Source organism: Lotus japonicus, chromosome 3 (genome assembly GCF_012489685.1).
Source record: "Lotus japonicus ecotype B-129 chromosome 3, LjGifu_v1.2".
Classification (NCBI taxonomy): Eukaryota; Viridiplantae; Streptophyta; class Magnoliopsida; order Fabales; family Fabaceae; genus Lotus; species Lotus japonicus.
The window spans coordinates 71,390,668-71,404,438 of NC_080043.1; the positions used below are offsets into that span (position 1 = coordinate 71,390,668).

At 36.8% G+C, this 13,771-nt stretch overlaps 1 protein-coding gene across 1 annotated transcript; it reads left to right on the forward strand.

Annotated features, from left to right (window-relative positions):
* The first annotated feature begins 7,382 nt into the window (after positions 1 to 7,382).
* LOC130745630 (organic cation/carnitine transporter 7) lies at positions 7,383 to 13,562 on the forward strand. The gene is made up of 6 exons (XM_057597987.1): positions 7,383 to 7,544; positions 7,668 to 7,936; positions 8,721 to 8,958; positions 9,747 to 10,272; positions 10,361 to 10,563; positions 12,842 to 13,562. Exons 1-6 carry the CDS (start codon positions 7,542 to 7,544, stop codon positions 13,064 to 13,066), a joined length of 1,464 nt encoding a protein of 487 aa, XP_057453970.1. The 5' UTR covers positions 7,383 to 7,541; the 3' UTR covers positions 13,067 to 13,562.
* Positions 13,563 to 13,771: the final 209 nt, after the last annotated feature.

The window sequence follows — 13,771 nt, forward strand, 5'->3', positions numbered from 1 at the left end:
AAGCTTATGCTAAGTGAATAAACTTCTTATTCACGATTAGGGTTGATGTAATGTGAAGGGAAACCTGAACGAAAGTTTATTAAATGAAATATATTTATGAAGGAGAAAGTTCAGGAAAAGTTCAAGGATTGCATTATGATCGATAAAAGTTATAGCACGAACGTTTTACGCTTAAACCTAGGTCAGAAACCCTAGTATATAGCTAATTTTCACTTTTAGGCACGACGGAAGCTAATTCCAAAAATCTTCAGAGAAATGTTAGAACTTCTCTTTTTCCATATATCACAATCGTTTCGAGGCGAAACTCTAGGATCTACGAACGTCCGATTCCCATCATCGGAAGTTTGCCGAAACCGAATCCCTGGTATTTCAAAACCCTAGAATTTCTCGACAATGAAGACTTTATCTATTCAGAACTTCAAATGAATATTCTACACGCGTACACCCATTTCTCTTGATGATTTCAATCTTTCTTCAGAAGGAAGTTTTCTATTCCGACATTCGATGCAAAAAGCAACTTATCGGGTAAAATAGTTTTATACCGACTATGCATTAGTTGCCAAAAATACAAGGAGACCTCTTTATAGTTTTGGAATTCTTTTGCCAAAACATATCTATTAATTCACGGAGAATGACGCCGGAAAAATCAGATTCGCGAAACTTTCATTTTCCCGCGAATTTCCAACCTTTATATATAGCAAAGAAAGGAAGAAAAACTCAAATTCTCCTCCATTTTCTCTCTTCAAACCCGCGGCCAAGAACAAGGAAGAAGGAAGAAGAGTTTTTGTTCAAACCTTGCTTGATCGTCGATCAATCAGTTGCTACTTCAAGGCTTCGAGGTATAGTCGCTAATCCTTACCTCTGATCGCTTTTTCCATAGCTTTTCTGTAGAGTTTTCTGAGCGGATAGTTTATGGGTTTTTGCAAAACTATCCTGAATCTTTCATTTCTGATTCTAAACCTCTTCCTTATGTGCCCAAGATCACTTCTGCCGGGTTAGATTTTCCGTTATGTCGCCGGAATTCCGCCGGAATCAATTTTAGCCTAAAATACCCATTTTTGGAGTTCTTGGTGTAAAGCTTCAACCTTTAGGCTGAAAACTATCGCCTTAGCTTAGTGCTAGTAGGATTAGTTGTCATAAACGTCGTTGGTGACGTCCCTGCAAAATTTTATTTTTGGGATTTCAGTTTTGAAAATCCTAAGTTAAAAATCATGACCAAAATACCCCTGCGACAGTTTTTGATCCGATAATTTTTCCGAGTTCAGAATACCCTTAGTTACGGCTAATGAAAGCATAGGAACCAAGTTTGATCGAAGAAAAATCGAGCCCCATAATTGTGAAAAGTGGCCGAGCCTATTAGAGGGGGAGGAGGAAATTTCCTTTTCCGAAAACTTGTCCTTTCGCGCTAGTTTATCGTACCTTAGGGTATAGATTACTTCGAGTAACCTTAGTAAGTATCGATAGCTTAGTTTCCGATAGATTCTGATAGTATTCTGTGATTTTATTGTAAAGGTGCTTTTGAGGATTTCCCCGAGGACCAACACTTTGAGTGCGAGGAAGCACTAGTTGATCATTCTGGAGAACTTTCAGGTGAGGGCTTCTCACTGAATCTCTAGTTAATGCTTAGGGTCGATGTTTCGACATTGTTTACTGTTTATGCACTGGATTGTGTGTGATTGGAAAATGTTTTCTGAGGCTTCGGCTGACAATGTAGATGATTCATCTACTGAATGTTTTTGAGTTTGACTTACATGCTATGTGCTATGTGGGTAATCTAGGATGTGTGGTGCATGCTTTATATGCTAAGTGCTAAGTGTTTATGATGCGATTTATTGATATATGACATGTTGTTGATTGTGATGATTTAAATATGCTTTACATTGGAAATCTGAGATTCTGAATGGTGAGAATAGCGGGCAGGTCATGCCGATTTTATTTTGAGAGTTTTGAGAAAGTTTGATAGGACGAACGAGGTTCGGGCCTTGATTTTTGTTTAGTGGATCGAGACATCCTCTGGAAGCGACTTGGGATTGGTAGATCCTGCAAATGTATAAGACTTGCGATAAGACAAAATGGAATCTATTTTATAAAGAAAATTCATAAGACCTTAAATAACCTCTAAATCTTTAAGTAATGATAACAACCTCGAAGGAAGGCATTGGAAGTGAAATCTTAATTCTGGAAAACGAGGAGTGTCGTCAGATCCAAGTGTTGAGTATGTCGTTGTTGTGCTGTTGGAGCAGCGTTTGATGTCGTGCTGTTGGAGCAGCGTTGGTTGTTGTGCTGTTGGAGCAGCTATGTTGTTGGGCTATCCTGGGGATAAGTCCGGGGAATTGATAGTTCCCGAGTATGTGATACTCTTGTGCTGTTGGAGCAGCTATGTGTTGTCGTGAAGTGTTGTCTTTTGGTCGCAGAATCGACTTTACCTTAGGGTAAGCTTTTAGAGACTTTAACTTCCCTAGAACACGTGGCGACGTGTCGAGTGAGGACGGAGACGTTGTTTGACTAATCATTTTGCATACATGCAACATTAATGAGGTATTAACACAGGACGTACTCTGGACCTCGTCGGTTTCCAAAATGGTCATAAGACCCGGAATGCCGTGAAAGAGCGTTTGTAGACGTCTCTTGTAGCAGACCGAAATGGCAGACCTACGGGTTTACTGCTGATTTGACTACCCCTGTTGGAGTAAGAGGCACGCGGGCCGAAATGGCACCACCGTGGCTGGTGAAGGGCTGATCCGTTGATGCCCATCCGTTCCGGATTGCATATTGGTTGACTGGGTTAACCTGCATACATATCACGCAACATGCATACTGACTTAGTTGATGAGTGTGGTTGCTATTTGATAAACTTACTTGGAACATGCTAATTGTTATTATTGTCGTTATGATTTTGTGGAACATGCAACCCTAGGAATGATATCTCTAGTTATAAGCCTAAGTGACTATCTATTATTTGTACCTATTGGGTTTATTATCTACATAGTTCTTTAGAGTTGACCCTCGCGTCTTCTGTGTGTGTTTTGGCGGACAACGCCTTTTGTCAGATGAGTATTGCGGACTGGTTCACCATGGTCCACCCTTCGGGGGAAACTAGGTTGGGATGCTGGAACAGGAGCGCGTCGCGGTAGCGAGAGGATGACGGATGGTGTACATAGACTAGGTCGTTCTGGATTTCGAATTCGGAGACGATCATGCTAGCATGTAGGTTTTAGTGCTGGTGTGAGCTCCTCAAGATGGGATTAGTGTAGGAGTAGAGTCTTAGCTCTGAACATCATTTGTTTCTTTTGGGACAGGGTAGCTTCCCACCTATAGCTTTTTGTGTGGTTTCTTTACAGGAATCACAGAGAGTTGGTTGGACTTAGGAGGTCTTGCTTCAGGCCGATGGGCCAGCTGATTTTCAGTTTTGAGGGATGGTGTTGCGGACACTTCGCCTTTATTTTCAGTCTGTACATATTGCCTTCGGGCGCTACACTTTTCTTTCCGTCACTGGAGGTTTACTCGTGACGAGGTTACTACTACAGCGGGGGCTGTTTATATATTGTATATTAGTTCTGATTTAGTTATTGTTGGGTTTTATCAAATATCTATTAATTCACGGAGAATGACGCCGGAAAAATTATCGGATCAAAAACTGTCGCAGGGGTATTTTGGTCATGATTTTTAACTTAGGATTTTCAAAACTGAAATCCCAAAAATAAAATTTTGCAGGGACGTCACCAACGACGTTTATGACAACTAATCCTACTAGCACTAAGCTAAGGCGATAGTTTTCAGCCTAAAGGTTGAAGCTTTACACCAAGAACTCCAAAAATGGGTATTTTAGGCTAAAATTGATTCCGGCGGAATTCCGGCGACATAACGGAAAATCTAACCCGGCAGAAGTGATCTTGGGCACATAAGGAAGAGGTTTAGAATCAGAAATGAAAGATTCAGGATAGTTTTGCAAAAACCCATAAACTATCCGCTCAGAAAACTCTACAGAAAAGCTATGGAAAAAGCGATCAGAGGTAAGGATTAGCGACTATACCTCGAAGCCTTGAAGTAGCAACTGATTGATCGACGATCAAGCAAGGTTTGAACAAAAACTCTTCTTCCTTCTTCCTTGTTCTTGGCCGCTGGTTTGAAGAGAGAAAATGGAGGAGAATTTGAGTTTTTCTTCCTTTCTTTGCTATATATAAAGGTTGGAAATTCGCGGGAAAATGAAAGTTTCGCGAATCTGATTTTTCCGGTGTCATTCTCCGTGAATTAATAGATATGTTTTGGCAAAAGAATTCCAAAACTATAAAGAGGTCTCCTTGTATTTTTGGCAACTAATGCATAGTCGGTATAAAACTATTTTACCCGATAAGTTGCTTTTTGCATCGAATGTCGGAATAGAAAACTTCCTTCTGAAGAAAGATTGAAATCATCAAGAGAAATGGGTGTACGCGTGTAGAATATTCATTTGAAGTTCTGAATAGATAAAGTCTTCATTGTCGAGAAATTCTAGGGTTTTGAAATACCAGGGATTCGGTTTCGGCAAACTTCCGATGATGGGAATCGGACGTTCGTAGATCCTAGAGTTTCGCCTCGAAACGATTGTGATATATGGAAAAAGAGAAGTTCTAACATTTCTCTGAAGATTTTTGGAATTAGCTTCCGTCGTGCCTAAAAGTGAAAATTAGCTATATACTAGGGTTTTTGACCTAGGTTTAAGCGTAAAACGTTCGTGCTATAACTTTTATCGATCATAATGCAATCCTTGAACTTTTCCTGAACTTTCTCCTTCATAAATATATTTCATTTAATAAACTTTCGTTCAGGTTTCCCTTCACATTACATCAACCCTAATCGTGAATAAGAAGTTTATTCACTTAGCATAAGCTTAAAACTTGGGCCTTACACCCACTCCCAACTACTCACTATAAAACCTAGAACCCTTATTTATCTACTCCCTCCGTTCCTTATTATAAGACCATTTTTTAGTGTTTTTCTTGTTCCTAAATATAAGTCCATTTACAATATCAATGGAGCATTAATTATTTTTTTCCAAAACTATCCTCATATTTAATATGAAAGAGACAATGAGATTTTGAAATAATAACTTGGAAAGAGAAATTTATAAGAAATTAAATAAGGGCAATCTAGGTAAGTGAATAAATTCTTTTACAAATTCTTTTAGGTAAAATGGACTTATAAATAGGAACGGAGGGAGTATATCACATAATCACTTAATTATCTAATAAAATCACTTAATCACCTTATCATCTAATTAAATCACATAATTCATCAAATTACCATATAGCATAATAATTAAAATAAAATAGTCAATAACCTAATAACGAAAAATGGGGTGTTACAACGAAAATTAGCGTAGTCAGTGTAGTCTTCTCTTGAGCTCCCGCCTTGTAGCTTTTATCATTCTTCTCTTGTGCAGACTGTCTTGTAGCCTTGACTTGTCTATATCATCAGATAGTAGAGGGCGTAGACCAAAAGTGATATTTCTTGAAATGCAATTCATATGAATTTTTTTACTATTACACTTATACCCTTAAAATTGTTATCATTCAAAATATAGGTGCATGCTTGGGTGCCCATAAATTCAAGTGAGTGTAGACTACATGAGTGAGGTGTATCAATAATTTATGAACACTTAATATGATAAGTACTGACTAGATTTTTTTTAGACTATTTACGTTATAACCCCAGCTGGCTTACTAAATATGCCCATATAATTTTTGATAATTATGTATGTAAAATTTTACCACTGTTAATATGACTTTTTAAAAATTCTGGTAAATCAAAGAACCTTGTATGTATGGCCGTTGTATGTGAACTAAATTTCATCTAGTCACTCATCCTTATACACAATAATTCATAGCAAACAACATAACCCCCCAACCAAATAAAAAAGAAATGCCCCGTAGACTAAAAGACCCAGTACCCCACAAATTGAGAACAACCCCACTCCGTTACAACCACAAAACCCCACCCAAAATGTCCCGTAAAACCAATTGAAGCACTCTGAGAAAACTAAGCTCCATACCACGCACGATGAGGACAGACACGCAAAAATTGCAGATAGAAGATTGGAAATGCGGAACCATTAATCAACCCAGCTAACGGTCTCACAAAAAAGAAATAGTTCACTCGTGATAGGAAAACAAGACAAGGCAACCCAATTTCCATATCTTCTGATAACGAAATCGATGCAATTAAAAAATCAGAGGCGAAATTGGGAAGAACTGTATGAACCCTAAAATCATAGGCGAAATGAGAAGAACCGAACGAACCCTAAATAAAACCAGAGGTAAAATGAATAACGGGATGGACATATGTGAATGAAGGTGAGGTAAAATGGGAAGAACATAAGGAACCCTAAAACTAGAGGCAAAGTGAATAACCGGATGAACATATGTGTGATGAAGGTGAAAGAAGGTGAAGAAATTAATCTCCTTCCAGATCCAATTTTTTTCACCTAACAAAAAGACTGAATTCGAAAAACAGAATGCTATGGGGTTAGTTTATAATTACAATAAACTTACATGGTTGATTCACAGCTTCAAGAAGATCACAAAATTATTAGTCAATAAATCTAAGTGTAATTTTTCTATTGATACATGTCACTCATGTACTTGACCTATAATTTTTTTTTTTGCTTGTAGCTGACGAAATGCCCAAAATAATTCATAATTGAAATTTGATGGCAAAAATAATTTAACCTCCTCAAAACATAGCATGTGGCCAAAGTGGCAGCACACACGCAAGCCCAATATAATTCCATTTTTCAATGTCTGATCAATTCATCAACCCCTCTCTCTTTATACAATAATAACTTGATTTCTGATGGATGCAGTAAAGTTATGTTCACACCTCTTAAATGAGGTGGAAATGAGGTGGAAAGAGGTGGAAGATAAGAGAGATAGGAAGAAAAGAAAAAGTAAGAGATAGAAAGTATAAAATATGATAGATAATAAGATGAGAGTGATAGAAATAAAAATAGGTGGAAATAAAGTGTATACAAAAGGAGGTGTGCATATATCATTACCCATTTCTGAGGTATCTCATAATGCTAATTTCTCTCGATACCTCTCTTTACGTTACATCTAAGCCGTGGGTAATCTTTTAAACCATTAATATTCACATTCTCCATTAAAACAATAACAAATGAAATTTATTTCTACAAATAAATGATATTTATTAACCCTCAATTGTTAAATTTTAAAAAATTAACACATATCACTACATTTTTTTTGGGTAGATATATCACTACATGATTACAAAGAACATATAAGTTTTATGTTTTTTTTATTATATCTCTTGATTGTTATTTGCAGGGTCGAGGAAAGTGTCTCCCTGACACCTCGTCGTCAACGATATGAAGGTCGAAACTGAAATATAAAATCATAAATGAACGAGTTTGAAAATTCAACGCTCTATTCTATTTCCCCCAAACCGAACACACACAACACAACACAATCATATGTATTTTGATTACTCCGAAGAAAGATCCAACTTCTTGAACATACCTTTCTCTCTCTGTCTAGAAAACCAAAATGGTACCATTGAATGAAATCAAATCACCTGATTTATCTTTCTACTCTATCTCGTCTTCGATTTGCAATCGAATCACCGCTCTCTTTTTCTACGATCTGATTCTTTATCTCATTTTGTGAATATAGACGGGGGTTGAAGGCCCAAGCTACACTGTAGATGATGCTCTTCTGGCTTTGGGTTTTGGGAATTTCCAGATACTCGTGCTTGGTTATGCTGGCATTGGTTGGATTTCAGAAGCAATGGAGATGATGATGCTCTCTTTTGTTGGGCCTGCAGTGCAAACAGCATGGGGTCTTTCCTCTCATGAAGAGAGCTTCATAACCAGTGTGGTTTTTGGTGGCATGTTGATTGGGGCATACTCTTGGGGCATTGTTTCTGATAAACATGGAAGGAGGTAGGTTTCTCTTTTTCATCTGCTTTACTATCTTTTGCATTTTTAGTGGCCTGCCTATCAAATTTAGAACTAGCTATGTCCTGTTTGAAATCTTCTAATCAAGTTTGTCGAGATCCCACATTGACTAGAGATAGATAAGGTCAGAGTAGAGCTTACAAAGAATTATAACTAAATTCAAGAGATTTGTATGTTTGGATACCTGTTGAGTGCAACATGACTGAATTTTCGTCTCATTCCATAAGTAGAGTTTAGTTACCTTTTTGTCTCGAAGTGAGTGCTCGGTGCAAACGAGTATTCTAACATAGTAGCTTATATTATCATGTTTAGTTCAAAATATAGTAAAGTGGTCCTAAGCATGCTATTTTAGGGATGGTGCCAGGCTATGATGAGAATCTGTTGTGTTGTAGCACCAAAAACTTAAAAAAGAAAAAACATAACATCACACGCAAATTGTCAAAATCAGCAACTAATTAACCAAAAAGAATGTGTAGATCTCAATTTATCATAATTCTTATTGTGCTTCATTTATATTGCATTTCTACTTTGTTTCAGGTAAGTGCCATTTTTTTTTCTTGAAATAGTTGAATGTAAAATATTCCCTTTTAAGAGAGAAAAAACTACAGCTAGGTGGGGGTTAGGATATTCTTCAAGACAAAGAAATTGAATGGGTGACTAAAATTAGTCTTGTTTCAATTTCAGTACTTAATTTTCAAGTACAGATATCATAATGAACTCATTCAATATTATCTGCATGTTTTTTCTTTGACTTACTTCAATAATTCAGGAAAGGATTCCTTATCACAGCAACAGTTACTGCTATAGCTGGATTTCTGAGTGCATTTGCTCCTAACTATATATTATTAATTGTCCTTCGTTCAGTGGTTGGTATTGGTTTGGGAGGTGGCCCTGTATTATCTTCTTGGTTTCTTGAGTTTGTTCCTGCCCCCAATAGAGGTACCTGGATGGTTGTCTTTTCAGGATTTTGGACTGTTGGTACAATTTTTGAGGCATCACTTGCATGGGTAAATTTTGTTCATTTCCTTTCAAGTTTTAGTTTCTCACCAATTACAATGTCAATTGTGTTATAACAATTTGATGTCTTGCTATATGTATCAGCCCTTTCCCTCTTTTGTTCCAATGGTTTTAGAAGATGATGAGGCTGTATTTTTTTGTTCCCCCCAAACAGGGAAAACAGGCAGTCACCTATGTTTATGTTTCTTTCCTTGGTTTCAGTTGTCCATGAAATTGGATAATCAGTTTCACCCTCAAATGGTCCATGGATCGAGACACAAATATCAAATTCTTTTATTTGATATTAAATGATTCAGATCTCAGCTGTTTTGTCATTAAACTCCTATATATAACTTCAACTTCGTTTCTTTATCATCAGAGCTCTGAAATTTTAAATTTGCTTCAATCCTACTTTTTAAAATTTTGAATTTACCCAAGATTCATTCAAGAACTAAGCAACCAACAAGTAGTTACCTTAGGACTTATCACTTAAGTAATTCATTCATTTCAAAAAAATAAAACTTAGGTAATGCATAGGGTGTCAAAAATTGCCATTATTCTTTCTATAACTTAAATACAAACCCCAAAAACTTGTGTACTTTCATCATTTAGCGCAGGAAAGCATTAATGCTTTACCTGTCATTATTAAGGAATTATCTTAAGTTGTACTAATCTAGCAAATGTTCTGTCAAATTTATTAAGTCAGATACGATAGTGGTAGTTTCTAACTTTCTATTCCCATTGCATGACTAACAGATCATTGAGCTGATGGGTTCACCTAATGAAATGCTCTTTGCAGATTGTGATGCCAAGACTGGGTTGGAGATGGCTTCTTGCTCTATCTTCGCTTCCCACATCTTTCCTCCTTCTATTCTACAAAATGACGCCTGAGTCACCGAGATACCTGTGCTTGAAAGGTAGAACAGCTGATGCAATCAATATTTTGGAGAAAATAGCAAGAGTAAATGGAAGAAAACTTCCTTCTGGTACCCTTGTTTCTGACCATCAAATTGAGCTACACGAAATCGATAGCTCCTCAGAGGACATAGGTTTACTCTCGCCAAGAAAAAGTGAAGCTGAATCTCCTAAAGGAATTGTTTCCAACTTAGGCGGCATCTCATCACTGAAGATGCTTCTCTCACCAAATTTGGCGAGGTCAACCCTTCTATTATGGGCAGTGTTTTTTGGTAATGCTTTTTCATATTATGGCCTTGTTTTGTTGACGTCTGAGTTGAATGGACATAGTAAATGCGTGCCACATGAATTGCAGACAGAGAGTTCCCAGGATATTAGGTACAAAGATGTTTTCATTGCTAGCTTTGCAGGTATGTTTTCTACTGATTCCAAAGTATTTGTTAGACAAATGCAGGGAAGTACATCATGCATGACTGAAACTTAACTAATTTCTTGCAGAGGTACCTGGGCTCCTCTTGTCAGCTGCAGCAGTAGATAAACTTGGTCGTAAGCTTTCAATGTCAAGCATGTTCTTCATGTGTTGTATTTTCCTGCTCCCATTAGTATTCTATCTTCCTGAAGGCCTTACAACGGGCCTTTTATTTGGAGCTCGCATATGCATCACGGCGACCTTCACAATTGTGTACATTTATGCACCAGAGGTAATGTATTTATTGCAAAATAATTTTGAATGATCTTGTTGAAACCAAGAGTGTTTGATATAAATGGTACAAACTAATGACACCTATTTATACTGTTGAATACATTAGTACTATTGTAATACAACTTGTATAATTTCATTCCAATAAGAGTATTAAAATACTGAGGCTCCTAAATCAATAAAAAGAATGCTATTATTTTTAGATTCTTGCTAATGAGTGATATAAGGGTATTAAGGGATGAAGAAATAAATAGTATTGTTTAAAAGTGCAACATTTTCCAATTCTTAATTCCTTAGGACCTTAACCAATATCCACATTCATTAGCATTTGTCTTATTTTAATACTACCCCTTAATCTGAACCTAAGCTCTCTGCTTGTTACTAATGAGCACTCTTAAAAAACAGTAAATTATGCATAGACTCCTCCTCCTAAAGATTTGTCAAGATGAAAGCAAACTCCATACTTGGCTATAAATAACACCCTACCTCATTCTCTTTTTTCTTAGTTAACTTCAAGTTAAAGAAAAGAAAATGTAAAAGACAAAGCCTTATTAATTATTAGTGAGCTTTATAATACAAGAAAAGTATTTCATGATTGTTGGTGTTACCAGACAACTAGTGCATTTTTCCAGCTGTATAAAACTTAGATGAGTGCAGGTGTGATAAATATTCCTTTGTTACAGAAATATGTCTGCCACCAATTTAAATTAACTGTATAAAGTACAATATTTATTCTCATAAAAGATAAATCCTTGATGTGGTTTGATACTTGAAAGAGGGTGTAAGAAAATGATACTGATAGGTACCAGCAGTGAATGAGCAGAAAATTTGTTATTATTCAGGAGTAGCAATGAACTGCAATTACTGGTTGTTGGAGAGAACCAGCACTCTCCCTAAAATTCCCTTATAGCAAACCAGATACCATCTTATATCTCTCTCCCTCTTATTTATAGACTATAGTATTTCCTTACTATCTCTAACTAACTCAATCACTGGCTAATTGTTACACTGACAGTTAACTGATGCTAACAGACTCATAAAGTGTTATCAAATAGCGGCTGTAGCGGCTGCGACCCGCTAAAGCGTAGCGGATTTTAGGGCCACCGCAATCGCTACGCCGCGACATAGCGGCCAGCGCGAGAAACGCAATCGCGGCAGCGACGGCCGTAGCGGCACTGGAAGCTGAAGCGGAAATAGCGGATTTTGAGGAATACTGCACGTTTTTTAATTTTTTAGGGTTTTTAAATATGGCAATTCTTGACTATTGGGCCACCGACTGCCTAATTAACTCCCCATTAATTCTTTTTTTCTATATTTATTATTTATGCTTCATCATTAAGAAGAATCACGGCAGAATTGAAAAGGTTTCCAAAATCCTAATTCTCCTTCTCTCATCCTCCTTCTACAAGCCCAATTAACTCCCCATTAATTCGTTTTTGTTGGATTTCCTTTTTCTGTTTCACTGTTTTAAGACTTGTGTTTGGTTATGTTGTTTTTAGTCTTTTGACATTTGTTTTGAGCTGGTGGCTGCCTTTAATAATTAACATTTGGTTGTTAAAAATGATGATTTTTTTGCAGTTTTTATTGTTATGTGATAAGCTGTTGTTTCTTATGCAGTTTTTATTTGTTCATTTCAAATGTTTCTGCTCTAGTATTGCAATGGATGTCTGATAAGCTGCTGTTTTTTTATAATATTTTACTTATTTTAACCGCTATGTGGTTTCCGCTATTTTCCCGCGACGCTATCCGCTATATGAAATAGCGGATTTTGGCCTCGCCGCAATAGTCCGCGTTCGCGATTTGACAACACTTCATTCCTTTAACTAACTAACTATTCTACTAACTAATTATAACAACTACTGTCTAGTTAGTTACAATAACCACCTCTCCAATTTGGGGGTTTTAGAGGGAAGGGGAGGGGGAGAGAGAGAGCGTAAGCCCTCCCCTTAATTGGAAGTTTAAAATTCCACAAAACCCCCCAATTTGAGGGAACTTCACAAAATGACTAAATGAGGTCTAGGAGAGGGGTCTTGGGAGGGATTTCAAAAATTCCCCAAACCCGTCCCCTCTTTTAAAGTTCTGTCAAACAAGGGGAGGCCTTCTCATAAGCCTCCTCTTTCACTTCCCTCCCTCCAAAATCTAACTTGCAAACAAAGCCTTAAGAGGCCTAATTTTTATCAGATACATATAGCTGAAGATGGTTTCACAATTTTATTTTAGCCTAGTCCTTCTTTATACATGACTGAATTTTAATATTTTGAAATGAATATGAACTGCAGATGTACCCAACATCAGTCAGAACAACTGGTGTGGGAATCGCAAGCTCGGTGGGAAGGATTGGTGGAATGTTATGTCCTTTGGTAGCAGTTGGTTTAGTACATAGCTGTCATCAAACTGCAGCTGTTCTTCTATTTGAATTTGTAGCTCTAGTTTCAGGAATATGTGTTATGCTCTTTCCGGTTGAGACCATGGGCCAAGAACTACGAGATAGTGTATCAAGCTGAAAGAGACCGGCAACACATGAACATAATGTGGTCTGATAAAACTTTAAAATCATGAAAACATATATAGATACACTAATGAGAAATCCTGCCAACATACTCTCTAACACACTATTTCTAACATACTTTCTCTTGATTGAAAATTATGTAGGTCCCACCAAAATCCATGGATCCACACTCTTAATTTGGTGGGACTCACATGAACCTAATCAATGAAAGAGTGTTTAAAAGAGTGTGTTACTAGTATTTCTTAGTCGACTTATCACACGGTTCTCAGAGGAAAAAGAGGAGAAAGGAGGAGTCATTTGGGGAAGAAGTAATTCAAGGGGACATTTTTTTTTTTTGCTTATTCCATTATATACCACTTCAATTATTCCCTTGCTCACATTTGATCCTTTTTTATGTGTAAATTGTGAAGTGAATCATGGTCAATGATCAACATTTTGTGTGGATGCCTATTATTCTTCTGGAAATTACAATTCTTAAATTCTTTCAACAATTCTTCTAATTATTAAATGAATAAAGTATTACGTGTTTCTTTTATGTTACTGAAATATGAGGCATATTTTTTTTGTTTGCCATAAGATAATTATTAAAAAGGATATACCAATAATCCTAAGAAAAAAGTATGGAGGAATTTAGCATTCACGTCTAAAAACTTGTGTAAGGTTACACATGACATTTTTGACCTGTAATAGGAAGTTTAGC